Source organism: Cucurbita pepo, chromosome LG06, assembly GCF_002806865.2.
Source record: "Cucurbita pepo subsp. pepo cultivar mu-cu-16 chromosome LG06, ASM280686v2, whole genome shotgun sequence".
NCBI classification, from domain to species: Eukaryota; Viridiplantae; Streptophyta; class Magnoliopsida; order Cucurbitales; family Cucurbitaceae; genus Cucurbita; species Cucurbita pepo.
In genome coordinates, this window is record NC_036643.1 from 5,854,533 (window position 1) to 5,869,601 (window position 15,069).

At 38.1% G+C, this 15,069-nt stretch overlaps 2 protein-coding genes across 3 annotated transcripts; both read left to right on the top strand.

Annotated features, from left to right (window-relative positions):
- Positions 1-677: 677 nt before the first annotated feature.
- Positions 678-4,292, top strand: LOC111797619 (transcription factor VIP1-like). Its single transcript, XM_023680676.1, has 4 exons — positions 678-1,364; positions 1,444-1,576; positions 3,404-3,488; positions 3,708-4,292. The coding sequence occupies exons 1-4, from the start codon at positions 790-792 to the stop codon at positions 3,977-3,979; spliced, it is 1,065 nt and encodes a 354-aa protein (XP_023536444.1). The 5' UTR covers positions 678-789; the 3' UTR covers positions 3,980-4,292.
- Positions 4,293-6,004: 1,712 nt separating this feature from the next.
- Positions 6,005-14,650, top strand: LOC111797101 (factor of DNA methylation 1-like). Of its 2 annotated transcripts, XR_002815478.1 has the most exons (9): positions 6,005-6,129; positions 7,066-7,957; positions 8,230-8,411; positions 8,666-8,755; positions 8,868-9,155; positions 9,361-9,576; positions 12,196-12,465; positions 14,145-14,289; positions 14,497-14,650. XR_002815478.1 is itself a non-coding variant. In XM_023679999.1 (8 exons), the coding sequence occupies exons 2-7, from the start codon at positions 7,066-7,068 to the stop codon at positions 12,424-12,426; spliced, it is 1,899 nt and encodes a 632-aa protein (XP_023535767.1). In that variant the 5' UTR covers positions 6,005-6,129; the 3' UTR covers positions 12,427-12,465; positions 14,145-14,448. The 2 variants fall into 2 exon arrangements, 1 of the variants encoding a protein (XP_023535767.1); XM_023679999.1 differs by lacking the exon at positions 14,497-14,650 and having other exon boundaries at positions 14,145-14,448.
- Positions 14,651-15,069: the final 419 nt, after the last annotated feature.

The window sequence follows — 15,069 nt, forward strand, 5'->3', positions numbered from 1 at the left end:
TTAGATAATTCTAAATTGAAAAGCCAAACGGGTATTCACATATTTTTCGTTTTCCATATAAAATCGATTTAACATATTTTCCACTCTTTTTACAATAATGTCAATATACTATCTTTTTTCGAGAATCAAATTCTTTAGATAACCGAGCATTTAACTTTGTAGGTTTTTATCTTCGATCAAAACACACTGAAATGAATAATCAACACAGAATGAAACACTTACAAAAACACACTTTGTACTACAAATACTTATGATAATCACAACCCTATTCATTTTTTGTTCAAAATAAAACATACAATTGATGAGTATTTACAGAACAAAAACACTAACAATTCTTCTCTTAGAAATACTCGACCATAATAACTTTTCCTTAAAACGCTCCACGATCAATAAATTGTGCAAAAATTAAATCATGTATCAACAATGCAGGTATAATATGGCATTGTATGTCTATCACGTTCAAATCACATCAATGATTTGAACGTGATGCTCAATATTTAGCTTTAAACAATTCGAGCTTCTTGACCAACGATCTTGAAGATTGAAATTCAAGTGATGGCACGAAATCCAATTCCTCCATACTTATTTTTCCTTTTTGTTTGTTGATTTTAGTGCAAATTTTTCTCTTCAAGAACACATTACACAACAAATCCAAAACAGGAACGTAATTAATTTGATGCTTAGTTTCTCCTAAAATCTCGATTATTTATATAATTTGAGTGTCGATTAGAGTACGCTGTTCATAAATCCTTTTATAGTAACTTCGATCACAAATCCACAGCAAAGATTATGCTGATGGACCCTAATTTCTCGTCGGCGAAGCCACCGTTGGCGGCGGCGGCGATGGACATCGAACAGATGCCGGAGAATCCTTACCGTGGTTCTCACCACCGCCGCTCTCACTCCGACACTTCCTTTCGCTTCCCGAACCTCGACGAACTTCTCTTCTTTGACCCTTCAGAGCTCGACCTCTCGATGCTGTCTTCCCCTTCTTCTCCTCCTTCTTGTGGTGCTGCGATGGTTGTCGATTCGTCTGATTCCAAGTTTTCCGATGATGCCGTTCGCCCTAAGCCGGAGCCGATTGTCTCCGGATCGTTCGGTGGTCACTTGCGGAGCTTGTCCGTGGACTCTGACTTCTTGCAGAATCTGGACCTTGGCGGTGATAGTGGGGAGATCGATTCTTTGGCGACTAAAACTCCAGTGAGTGAACATCGGCCAGTTCGTCATCGACATAGCCTGTCCATGGATGGTTCTTCGTCGTCGTTGGAGGCGAATTCAAGCCTAGCGCTTGATGGAGTGAAGAAGGCGATGGACCCGGAGAGACTTGCGGAGCTAGCCCTAATTGACCCGAAAAGGGCTAAAAGGTTAACATCCACTTCCTTTTTATGTGTAATTTGACTGAAATTGAAATTGATGACCTGAATCAATGGATTTTGAATGTAGGATTCTTGCGAACAGACAATCTGCAGCTCGATCGAAAGAGAGGAAGATGCGGTACGCGAATGAGCTGGAGAGAAAGGTTCAGACACTGCAGTCTGAAGCTACCACTCTGTCTGCGCAGGTGACGATTCTTCAGGTATGAATTCCATTGCACATTCATAGAGAAATGGAAGTTTTGTTGTACAGAAACCTTGATTGATTAGCTTGGTTATGAAATGTTTAGACATTAGATCAATATTGCTGCTCTAGTTGAAGAGATTTCTTGGAGAAAAAGTTCAGGCTAGAAGTGAGTTTGAGGTGTCGCATGAAAATGGAACAATAGTGTTACGACCCAAACCCACCCCGGCAGATATTGTTCTCTTTGGGTTTTTCCTTCAAGGTTTTTAAAACATGTCTACTAGGGAGAGGTTTCCACACCCTTATAAGATATGTTCCGTTCCCCTCTCCAACCGATGTGAGATTTCACAATCCATCCCCCTTGGGGCCTAGCGTCCTCGTTGGCCCATCGTCCGGTGTCTGACTCTGATACCATCTGTAATAACTCAAATCCACTGCTAGCAAATATTGTCCTCTATGGGCTGTCCCTTCCATGCTTCCCCTCAAGGTTTTTAAAACGCATCTACTAGAGAGAGGTTTTCACACCCTTATAAGAAATGTTTTGTTTTCCTCTTCAATCGATGTGGGATCTCACGAATAGCTCATTCTATAGCTAGAGACTGTATTTCCCTCTCATGCGTGTCAGTTCGAAAGTTGAAGAAATGGACTGATAAAATGCAATAAAGTTGAGATATCTTCTTAGATGCCTGGAAATTCATGAGGTTCGATCATGGCATCACTCAATCTAAAAGCTTAACTTTATAGATAATGATTTTTAGTCTTTCATATATAGTTTTAATACTCACCTCACTTGTGGGTTTGGAAAATTAGATAGGTAGATAGATTTCTTAGGATATTATGTTATGGTTGAAGGAGAAGTAGATTTAAATCCACAACTTATGAAGGAAGCTTCTTGTGCTTGAATGCTTGACTTGCAAGGATTTGAACAAAGGACTCCGGAATGTTGATTTACTTTGCAATATAAAATTTTAAATTTTGTAGATCGGATATGTAGATTGAATCTTCTATGCATATTCTTAACACTCTCCTCTCGTTTACTATTAATAGCAATTCAGGAGAAAATGATATTGATAGGATTGGAACACAGACTTTTTTGCTCTCGTATGATAAAAATCCTCTGTAAGATCCCACATCGGTTGGAGAGGGGAACAAAACATTCTTTTAAGAGTGTGGAAACCTCTCCCTATAAGACATGTTTGAAAATCGTGAGGCTAACGGCGATACATAACAGGTCAAAACGGACAATATCTGTTAGTGGCGGGTTTGGCTACTACAAATAGTATCAAAGCAAGACACCGGATAGTGTGCCAGCGAGGACACTGGGCCCTGTGGATTGTGAGGTCCCACATCGGTTGGAGAGGGGAACAAAGCATTCCTTGTAAGGGTGTGGAAACGTCTCCCTATAAGTAACAGGTCAAAACAGACAATATTTGTTAACGGTGGGTTTGGGCTATTATAGAAACATACCGAAATTCTAATTTCTTCAATTAACTATGCAATGCAAGTTCTAGATCAATGGCATCCATAATGTGGACTTCGTCATGACACAGCTTCTTGCTACCTATTTAAAACTTCAAATCATACTATTGTGATATCCCACATCGATTGAAGAGGAGAATGAGTGCCGGTGAGGACGCTCGGCCCCAAAGCATTCTTTATAAGGGTGTGGAAACTTTTCCCTAAGGGAAAATTCGAAAGGCAAAGCCCAAAGAGGATAATATCCACTTTTGACTTTTGAAAGTTTTTTCCCTTTGGTAAATTGCATTCATCAATGAAATTCTTGTTTCTTCTATAATTATCTTAAGTAAGAAGAAAACTCTTATAGGATGAATTTCGTGTTATGCAGAGAGATACTTCTGGATTAACCGTGGAAAATAAGGAACTCAAACTTCGGTTACAGGCTATGGAGCAACAAGCACAGCTTCGAGATGGTATGCATGTTGCAACCGCCTTTCTATATCGCCTTTCGCTTCTATTATAGCACTTTATAGTATGAAAAGAGTACAAACAAGCAAAAGAAAGAAGGAAAATATTGATGGTTCTAGAGTAGTTTAGCTGGATGTGTTGTTTCTTCTAGTATTCTTTCGGTTAGAGGGTAGGTTCATTCCACACACACAAGGATTCATATGATTCTCTTCCATGGTTCACAGCTTTGAGTGAAGCTTTGAAGGAAGAAGTTCAACGGCTTAGAATAGCTGCAAGCCAGGTCGCATCAGTCAATGGAAATCCTTTCAACCGACCTCCGCAATATCCATCGACCCGTCCACCTCTACACCATTTTAGTAGCTCGCACGCCCAGCAACCGGGTCAACAGCAGCAGCCACCGTCCATCCTGGCCATAAACCAGCAGCAATCAGATCCGAAATGGACAAACTCATCTCAGCTTCACAGTCATAGTCCGGATGGCCAAGCAAAACCTTAGAACATGTCTGTACATATAATATTATCAAGCAAAAGAGGGTAATGGTTCTTTACAATAATTTTCTTGTACATTATTCATATATACATCTTCTATGCATGAGAAGTTCGTCGACGACCTATCACCGTTACAGATGTTGTATTTGTAGAATTGCTTTGAGGTACGATTGGACGATCTCATACACAACGGTGGCTCGTGTTCACCGTAAGTTCTACTAGTGCCCCTTTCTTCATGGCATTGTATTCCATTGTAATGTTGATGTTACTGTTGTTGCTTGGTTTCTGTATGAAGAATAAACTTACTGTTGCTTATTTAATTATGCGTCCATATGAAGAAGGATGACAGAACTGAATTTTTACCCAAAAAAGAGTTGAGAACAAGATGATTGCCAGAATAATCATATTGAGCGGAATAATATCTTGCTCGAGATAATGGATTGAATGAGATATAAGAATCCCGAACATGCTCACATCTTGCTCGAGATAATGGATTGAATGAGATATAAGAATCCCGAACATGAGTTTTGTTCATTGATAAGAGTTAAATTACAAATTTAATCTTTGAACTTTGAGATTTGTATCTAACTTAATTTTTCAAATTTTCAATTTTGTATTCAATAGACCATATGTTGAGCTTGAAGCTGTGTTGCACTGACATGCATGTCCTTCGGCATGTCCAAATGAGCTTGTTGGATGATGAAAGTCCCACATCGACTAATTTAGGAAATGATCATGGGTTTATAATCGAGGAATACTCTCTCCATTGGTGTGAGACCTTTTGGGGAAGCCAAAGCAAAGCCATGATAGTTTATGCTCAAAGTGGACAATATCGTACCATTGTGGAGAGTCGTGTTCGTCTAACATGGTATAAGAGTCATGCCCTAAACTTAGTCGTGTCAATAGATTGGTAAATTCTCAAACATTGAACAAAGGACTCCAAAAGAAAAGGAGTCAAGCCTCCTTGAAGGCAGTAAAAAATGACTAAGACTCCAAAGAAGTCGAGCCTCGATTAAGGGGAGGCGCACTTTGTTCGAAGGGAGGTGTTGGATGATGAAAGTCCCACATTGGCCGATCATGGGTTTATAATCCAAGAATACTCCCTCCATGGGTGTGAGGCCTCTTCGGAAAGCCCAAAGCAAAGTCATGAAAGCTTATGCTCAAAGTAGACAATATCATACCATTGTGGAGAGTCGTGTTCGTCTAACAGAGCTTGCTTACCGCTAACCTTGCGGTTCAATCCTATTTTTAGTTGTTTCCGTTGTTAGCCCGTTGGTTGTTAGCCGTCAAAACTCTTACGGTTTCTCCATAGTATCATGTTCCTATCAAGTATAACTTAGATAATCAAGAGTGATCGTAGTAATTTAACCTAATCGTGGATCTCTATCATGCTCTTAATCCAAACAATTTTTACATAATAAACATTTTAAAGCATAAAAAATCGTGCATACGGCCTATTTCTACAACTATCATATTTTTCAAAAGTGAATTCCATCTTAAATCATTTGCATAATCAATATCTACGTCATGCTCATCATGATTTCGAGCGTTAATTTTCAAGCTAGGCCAAATTATGCAAAATCTGTCAAATTAATTCTATAGGATCGAACCAACTAGTCCAACCGAACCAAATCGAATCGATCACCTCTTACCTCGAGCTTTAGTCAGCCACATATCCGATGACTTTCCTCATTTCCAAACTTTCAAATACGACCTGGAATCATCGTTCTTACCTAAACTCTAAACATTATCTCATTTGTTTGTCCTTAACAACTCTCGACGTCTTCACCAAAGTTGTAGAGCTCTCGAACATAAACCTAATAACCTAAAAATCAAACAAAACTATTAACATTCTAGAGAAAAATTGACCAAAAACCAAGAAACTTCAAATTTTTTTTAAAATATTAATGATAAAAATAAATGAAATTTAGAAAAAATATTAATATACTTAATACTAAACAATTATATTTGATTTATTTTAATTACCAATTTCATAATTTATTTATTTATTTATTAAACATTAATAGTGAAATTTTGCTCGTCTTTCCCACAGTCTCTCTGGTACCACAGCGAAGAAGAAAGAACACTCTTTTCTCTCTCTATCGCTCTCTCTCTCTCTGGTTTTCGAAGATCGTCAAACTGTAATCAAGAACAAAAGTAAGTCCTCCTTTGGAATTCATTCACTATTTCTTGCCTTTTTTAATTTTTTTCTTTCCATTAGCTTAGGGATTCGTGTTGCACTCTGGCAGAACATTCATCAATGTTGCTTGATTTCGAATTTGTTTTCGAGGCGATGTTTCACGCACCAAATGTTGATCGACTCTTTTCCCCTCCCGTTAAACTAAGGAATTCATTAGTTTATTTCTATAAACAGAAATTCAGTATTTCGACAGTCTCTAAACATGCAGCCAGGGTTTTGATTTCTAAATTTTGGTGGTTGAAGTTTCATGAAGTTGGATGAAAGTCCCACATAGGCTAATTTAGGGAATGTTCATGAGCTTATAATTGAGGAATACTGATCTCTTGAGACTCGGCTAATTTAGGGAATGATCATGAGTTTATAATTGAGGAATACTGATCTCTTGAGACTCGGCTAATTTAGGGAATTATCATGAGTTTATAATTGAGGAATACTGATCTCAGACTCAGCTAATTTAGGGAATGATCATGAGTTTATAATCAAGGAATACTATCTCTATTGGGATGAGGCCTTTTTGGGGAAGCCCAAAGTAAAGCCATGAGAGCTTATGCTCAAAGTGGATAATATCATACAATTGTGGAGAGTCGTGTTCATCTAACACATGGGGTTCTTTTCTTAGGATGAAAAAAGCAACTAGTGCAAAATTTGCAGTCGAGGGGGAATGATCGGGAATTTTTGTGCTGTCATCAGTTGTTGATCAACAATTTTTTGTTTTGTAGTGATTGATTCTGGTTGTTTTCCTTGTTTTGTCATTCTATTATCAATTTTTGTTGTATAGTGACACGTAGATGGATGTATCATGATGTCTGGCTTCGTTTCCTTGAATGCTTAGTTAATGATGTATAATTCTGCCGCTTTTGATTAACCATTCTTATAATGATTTGCTTATTTAGATGGACAACAGCAGTGAAGAAGAGTCGGATTTTAGTGAATCAGAGATCAATGACTACGTGGATAAACCATATGAGCAGTTGAGGACTGGGAGGCTTGTTGTAAAAACAGCAAATGGAATTCTTCGATGCCCGTTCTGTATGGGCAAGAAGAAACAAGACTACAAATATAAGGATTTACTCCAGCATGCTTCTGGAGTGAGTAAAGGTTCTAAAAACAGGAATGCTAAACAGAAGGCGAACCATCTTGCTTTAGCAAAATTTCTGCAGAATGAGCTAGCTTCTGAAGCAGACCAAGCACCGCGTCCAACTGCACCGACTCCTATCAGTCAGGATTCTGAAAAAGAGCTTTATGTATGGCCTTGGATGGGTGTCATAGTCAATATATTGGTAGGGGAGGACCGAAAGTCGGTCTGTGATTCAGGATATTGGATGAAAAAGTTTGCTAAATATAGACCCTTGAATGTTTATATTTTTTGGAATGATAATGAACCAAGAGCTCAGGCAATAGTTGAATTCAACAATGATTGGAATGGTTTTGTAAATGCAACGGACTTCGAAAAATTGTTTGAGACCAACAATCATAGTAAAAAGAATTGGAAAGCCGAAACAAATTTGAGCTTGGATATTTTTGGTTGGTGTGCACGGGCTGATGATTATAATTCAAATGAGCCAATAGGAGAGTTTCTTCGACAAAGAGGGAAATTGAGGACTGTCTCAGACATTGTGAATGAAGCAACTCAAAGTAGAAATACTGTTGTGGAGAATCTGACCCATGAAATTGATTTGACTAATGAAAATTTGGATGAACTGCAATACAAGTACAATGAGAAGACAATGTCTTTAAGTAGGATGCTTGAAGAGAAAGACCAGCTTCACCATGCTTTTGTTGAAGGTTGTTCTTTTTTGTTTGTGTGCGGGAGCATATATTCATGAATGTTTAGCTCATATTCTCGTATATTTTGCTCGAATATACTATAACCCTAATATGCAAACAATGGTATGAAGGAATATTCAGTTTCCATAATTTAAATTGCAACGGATCATCTCTAAACCACCCTCATAAAGATGATGACTGTGCTCAACATTTACTATCTCCCTAGTGTGTATTTATATTGCATCACTAATATGCTATTTGGTGTTTATGATTTGTCTTATTTTGTTCAGAAACTAGAAAGACACAAAGACTTGCACGTGACAATGTTAGAAGAATATTAGAAGAACAAGAAAAACTGCACCAAGAATTGGAGACGAAGAAAAAGAAACTTGATTCCTGGAGTAAGCAATTGAACAAACGTGAAGCATTGACTGGAATCGAGAGACAAAAGCTTGATGAAGAGAAGAAAAAGGTGATATGAGGCATCCTGTGTTCACTTTAAGAAAATTGAAAAATCACTTGCTTTTCCTGCAGTTTCTATGTTCGTATCGTCCTGGTTGCCAACTTTACGTCTTTACCCTATTATTGTTTACTTCATATTTCATACAATGTTCTCTTACATTTAAGATGTGGGGTCTAGTAAGCATAAAAAAGCTTAAACGTATATCTATTTTATGATTAAAGATGTCATGGTTTATAATCATTTTCATTTTTTTCTTGTCCTAGAATGATATGAGGAACAATTCGCTCCAATTAGCTTCTTTGGAGCAGAGAAGGGCTGATGAAAATGTTTTACGCCTTGTTGAAGAGCAGAAGGTTTGTTTATTGTTAGTGATTCTAATGCATTTGGTGTAACGGTATGTATTATCTTAGTTTCTGTTTTATTTTCCCATTTAGAAGCAATGATTTGATAACTTTTATCATCCAGAGAGAAAAAGAAGAGGCTTTAAGCAAGATTCTTCAGTTAGAAAAGCAGCTGGATGCCAAGCAGAAGCTGGAAATGGAAATTCAAGAATTGAAAGGGAAACTACAGGTTATGAAGCATCTTGAGGATCAAGATGATGTAGGAGTGCAACAGAAGATGAAAGAAATGGATGATGATTTGAATCAAAAGGTTGAAGATTTGAATGATTTGCATGAGTTGTATCGAACTCTAGTTGCTAAGGAGCGTGAAAGCAATGATGAGTTACAAGACGCCCGTAAAGAATTAATAAGTGTAATGTTCTTTCCTATTCTCTACTTTCTACATCCTAAACCTTACTAAGTTTCCATGGACAAACACTAGGAAAGAAAGACCCTTCTATTACTTATGATTTTCTCTTGGTTCTCCAATTTATTCGTAATAGAAAGAAAAGATATATAACATACAATTATGATGACATATACTACTTTCTCATCAACCAATGATTTTTTCTGTGCAGGGATTGCAAGATCAATCGTCAAATGCCCGTGTTAATATTGGAATAAAGAGAATGGGGGATATTGATATTAAACCGTTCCAGAATACTTGCAAACAGAAATTTTCTCCGGATGAGGCAATGATCCAAGCCTCCACTTTATGCTCCTTGTGGCAGGATAATTTGACCGATCCAAATTGGCATCCATTTAAAGTTGTTACTATCGACGGGGATTCCCAGGTAACCTTAATGTCTTTCTCATCATCCGTGAAGAAGTGACCTATATCTCTTTTAGTGGCTAAAAACTGGTTAGAGAGCTTGTATAGTTTGGGGAATGGTATGGAAAGAACAAGAAGAAAATACAGTAAGATACTCCCAAGTAACTTAAAATAGTTAGACGCACCTCTTTTCTCCATATTCAAGACTAAACCGCCACACTATGGCTTCTTCCACTAATGCACTATCGCACTAGTTATAACAAATAGTCTCTTAACAGACTTTCAATAAACTGCCTTTCTAACTACCATATTACCCCTTGCTGTCTAGTCCTATCAGATTGAGGCTATTATTTCAATATAGCAGATGGATGAATCCAAACTTCCCACAAACTTGCCACTCGAAGAAAACAGGCCATGTCTTTCTGCTGAAACGACAATATATAATAAACACGATTTGTATTTTACACACTTTATAAATAAATAACATGGGTTTATAAGTAAGGAGTACATTTCCATTGGTATGAGGCCTTTTTGGGAAGCCCAAAACAAAGCCATGAGAGTTTATGCTAAAAGTGGACAATATCATACCATTGTGGAGATCTGTGATTCCTAACAAAGAGGACATCTACATTGAATTCTTTCCATTGTGTAATGACTCTTGGAGACGAGCTGTCCAATGAAATACTTTTACCCTTTCAGCACACGTTTCTTTTGAAATGTCAGTGCACAAATGACCATCCTAGTTGTTTCACCTTTTAACAAATTATGAGAGAAGGATCTGATTGAAAAGCAACCATTTGACCCCAACAGCTAAAGCAAACCCTTCAACAACTTTACCGATTCCAACAACTTTAACTTGCTCTCCCTTTTTTAAGATCCTTCTAGTTGTAAGATTCCAGCTCGTTGTTCTTTAATCCTGCCTTACATCTACTGATTGGAACTTCCTTCCACCAGCCCTTATGAATTAGGATATTTGAATACCAATAACACTTGACCCACCCATACAGCTTCCCAAAACCTGGGTTTCAAAACATATCCAACTTTCACTCGAGAAAATTTTGAAACATCTTCTGTTTCATTATATTCCCGCAAAGACATCTTCCTCCACCAAACTTCCTTCCGCTAAAACCCGTTCCTCTTTCTTCCCATTGATACTAGTAATTGCCTTATACCAAAGCTAATCAGATTGAGCAAGAGATATCCATAGCAATTTTGTCAACTAAGCTTTATTCCCCTTTTTTCAAATTATTGTTCCCTGCTGTAACCGTTGATCAGAGCTTCCACCTACCTTCGCATTGGAAAAATAGACATGAAATAAGTTGGAATGTTTTCTTGCAAGCTACACCAACTGACACAAAGTCGATCTCTACCTCTTGTTGACAGAAAACTTTTCCATATTTCCAATTTTCTGCTCAGTATCTAAATTACTGCATTCCAAAAACCATCTCCATAGTTTACTCCTTAACAGCATATGGCCAAATATGTCATTGGTAAGAACATGGCACAACTTTCGTTTTTCAAATTGAAGAATTGTTGATAACACACACCCGAGTCTTTTTCTGTAGGGTCCTTGTGGGCATCGTTCACTAGGCCTTTTTGTAATTATAAGTATTAGCTTGATTTTGTTCTTTTATATTAAAGTCATTTTGTAGCTAGCGGAACTATTTTTTCTTGTGTTTATTATTATTTGTGTGTGTGTGTGTGTGTGTCTGTGTCTGTGCCCTTGTGTATTCATTCATTTTTTCTCAACAAAAGTGGGATTTCTTACCCAAAAAAAAAAATAATAATAAATAACACACACCCGAGTCTTTTTTGAAATTCAACTTCAAACTCAAACAAACTTACGATTCTCAACACAGCACTAGTGCATCTGAGTTTTCTAGCGCATTTATGTTGTGGGTCGGTGTATAGATTTTATACCATTTCTGCTTGTTGTTTGCTTGCTTACCACCATCCAGGTCTGATGACTATATGTAAGAGAGTATCCGTTTTTGAAGGTTCTCGGTGGAGGCTTTAGGGTCCTTGCCAAAAGGGACTAGGTTCTTGCCAAGTATGCCCTGTGGTCATAATGGCTATTTGTTAGAATGTGACTTACCAAAGTGTGCTTTAGAGCTTCGCTTTTTTTATTTCATAGGTTTCGTTATGTATGGCGCAATCTGTCTGCATTCATCTGTCTATTTTTTTTAATCGATTATTCCATCAAGTCTGATCTATGGTTATTTTAGTGTGAATCTTGCCTTCACACTTTTGCTGCTCTTCGAGCCAAGTTTGAGTCTTGAATAAACCTTTCAAATTCTATCAATCACTTTCATGGCCTGGACAAACCAACTCCTGGGTACTTACCTTGAGAGCATGCCAAACAGACTTGGAGATTATCCAGATAGTACCAGAACAAACAGTACCTTGAAGCTACAGATCTCTAATAAATGGGCTTATTTTCATATGGAAATAAGTTATTTCTGCACTTCTTTTTCATTGTATGAAATATCTTATGGTTATTTGATTAGTCTTGGTAGACATTATAGCTGGTAAATTGTTCCAGTGATGTTTTCCACATAGTTCTTTTGTTGAAGTAGTATTTTCATTCCATCTTCTGGATTGACTAGTTGAAAGTTACATTATTAACTACGTGATGCAACAGGAAAATATTGACGAGGATGATGAGAAACTGAAAGGTCTCAAGCAGGAATGGGGTGATGAGATATACAATGCCGTTGTTGTTGCCCTTAAAGAAATGAATGAATATAATCCAAGTGGTCGTTATTCTGTACCTGAATTATGGAACTTTAAGGAAGGGAGGAAAGCTACTTTGAAGGAGGTCATCAGCTATATTGTTAAGAGTATCAAGTCACTTAAGCGAAAGAGAACATGAGAGGAAGATCCCAGAAGGGAAAGAGAACGCTAGAGGAAGGTATTATCTTACCTTTTTTTTCTGTTAGTTAAGAGTTCAAATTTTAAAATTCCTTATGTTTTCAAGCAGAGGCTTTATTCGTTCTGTCAATCCTTTTCTCGTGTCCAATGTATATAGGTCAAGTTGCATATACGTTGGCTAGTCTCATTAAACAATCACATGCCCTCACAATATTTTGTGTTTGAAAACTTGTTGGTTAGAATTATGGATGATTACCATAATTGAGTTTAATTGTCTTTTTTACTTTTGAGCTGATGTCTGAGGATTATACCCTGGTCAATTTTTTGCTGATTTACATTGATTTTTTTAAAATGAAAAATCTATCCTGAAAACATCTGAATTGATGCCTCGGTTTATAATTGCCTTTAGTTTTTCCACTAAAGAAAAGAAGAAATGAAGGTGAAAGTCTTTACTCCTCTAATTTGAAAATCGCTTGACTGGGTCAGTTTGAACAGTCTCTCTGGCTTTGATGATTTCAGACCTTTGGCTTAGAATAGCGATGATTACACTATTATTAACGAGGTGCTTTTGAGTTTGCTTTTTCGGGAGAATAACTTTTTTTTTTTTTTCTATGTTGTGGGAGCTTAGAAACAATAAGATTTTTGGAAATATGGAGATGTCGTGTGTTGAGATTTGGGGAGGTGGTGAGGCTCAACGCCTCTTTGTGGACATCGGTCACTATGCTTTTTGTAATAATGTTCTTATTTTGATTTTTGTTGGATTGGGGTGTCTTGTAGTTTGTTGGAGTATCCCTTTTTTGTTGGGCTGGTTCTTTTTGCATGTTATTGTACATGCGTACATTTATCTTAGTGGAAACTCGTTTTCTTACTAAAAAAGAAAAAATTGCTGACAGTCAAGCTTACAGATCCAAATCAGAAAATAGTTTTTCCACTATACTATGCTTGGCTTTTGTACTAGGAAAACTGTGGGATCGAAAAGGTTGAAACTCTGAGACAAAAAGGAAATGGGTCAAGGTTTTATCAGCATGCTACACATACATGCACTTGGGATTTGGTGATGTGAGATCCCACATCGGTTGGAGAGGGTTGGAGAGGTTATAAGGGTGTGGAAACCTCTCCCTAGCATACGCGTTTTAAAAACCTTGAGGGGAAGCCTGAAAGGAAAAGTCCAAAGAGGACAATATTTGTTCGCAATGGACTTGGGCCGTTACATAAGGTATCAGAGCCAGACACTGGGCGATGTGCTAACGATGAGGCTGAGTCTGAGGCCCGGGAGTGGACATGAAGCGATGTGCCAGCAAGGACGCTGGGCTCCAAAGGAGATGAATTTGGTGGGGTCCCACATCGATTGGAGAAAGNGGGGGGGGGGGGGGGGATTGGGGAGGTGAGCGAAACATCCTTTATAAGGGTATGGAAACCTCTCCCTATTGAGGGGAAGCCCAAAAGAGTAAACCCAAAGAGGACAATATCGACTAAGAGTGAGCTTAGGCTGTTATAGTGTAATATTGATTTGTATGAATATGTGTACTCTATAGGGTAACAGTTTGTGTGGAGTACTTTTTTGTTATTAAATTTATAAATTTTCATCAGCTTGACTACCGTCACATGATATACATCCTGCTACAACTAGATTCAACTTCTTTTCGACTAGTTTTATAATACCGATCGTTCTCGAAACTTGTTCTCAATTCTTATACTGATTAATTTTCATATGAACAGGTGAAGAATTGGATGTAAATGGCTAGGCCTTATTGCTTGCAACTTATCCGGTGGGACCTTTTTCCTGTGGTAAATGGAACAAACAACTCCTATCAGCGAGGCAAATTCATCATCTTGACTTTTGTTTGTAGTATGTAGTTCAGAGGTAAAGGACTACCAGGGAAGAAATAACACAGACCTTTACTCTTGACATCTTATATTTGGGTGATATTATGCGTTCCTTCCTCCTCTCATTTAATGTTATGTTCAGCCATAATCCATTGTATTAAAATCTAACTCCAAAATATGAAGTATTTCTAGATGACTCAACGCCTTAATTATACAGGACTGCACCATATTTCATTTCTTTCAGGTATCTCAAAGTAGATAGGAGCAGGCCGCCTGGTGGCAAAATTCCAACTCTCAATGCGTTGTAAAGGTCAGCTCGATGTTTCACATTGGTTGGGGAGAAGAACAAACCACCGTTTATAAGGGTGTGGAAACCTTCCTCTAGTAGACGCGTTTTAAAGCCTTGAGGGGAAGTCCGAAAGGGAAAGCCCAAAGAGGACAATATCTACTAGCGGTGGATCTGGGTTATTACAAATGGTATCAGGGCCAGATACCGGACGATGTGTCAGCCTTTTCGGTTCCCCGAAGGGGGTAGACATGAGGCGATGTGCTAGTAAGGACGCTGGCCCTGAAGGAGGGTGGATTTGGTGGCGGTTCCACATCAATTAAAGGAAGGAGCCCGAAGGGGGTGGATTGTGATGTCCCACATTGGTTGGGGAGGAGAACAAACCACCCTTTATAAGGGTGTGGAAACCTCCCCCTAGTAGACGCGTTTTAAAGCCTTGAGGGGAAGCCCGAAAGGGAAAGCCCAAAGAAGACAATATCTGCTAGCGGTGGATCTGGGTCGTTACCGACCCAATGTATGGCCTCAAATTAG

Bases quoted from the DNA above. Each gene is read 5' to 3' on its own strand.
- LOC111797619 (XM_023680676.1), top strand. From the start codon at position 790: ATGCTGATGGACCCTAATTTCTCGTCGGCGAAGCCACCGTTGGCGGCG. The intron at 1,577-3,403 runs GTATGAATTCCA...CGTGTTATGCAG, and splicing joins CGCAGGTGACGATTCTTCAG to AGAGATACTTCTGGATTAAC. The intron at 3,489-3,707 runs GTATGCATGTTG...CATGGTTCACAG, and splicing joins ACAAGCACAGCTTCGAGATG to CTTTGAGTGAAGCTTTGAAG.
- LOC111797101 (XM_023679999.1), top strand. From the start codon at position 7,066: ATGGACAACAGCAGTGAAGAAGAGTCGGATTTTAGTGAATCAGAGATC. The intron at 7,958-8,229 runs GTTGTTCTTTTT...TATTTTGTTCAG, and splicing joins TCACCATGCTTTTGTTGAAG to AAACTAGAAAGACACAAAGA. The intron at 9,577-12,195 runs GTAACCTTAATG...GTGATGCAACAG, and splicing joins CTATCGACGGGGATTCCCAG to GAAAATATTGACGAGGATGA.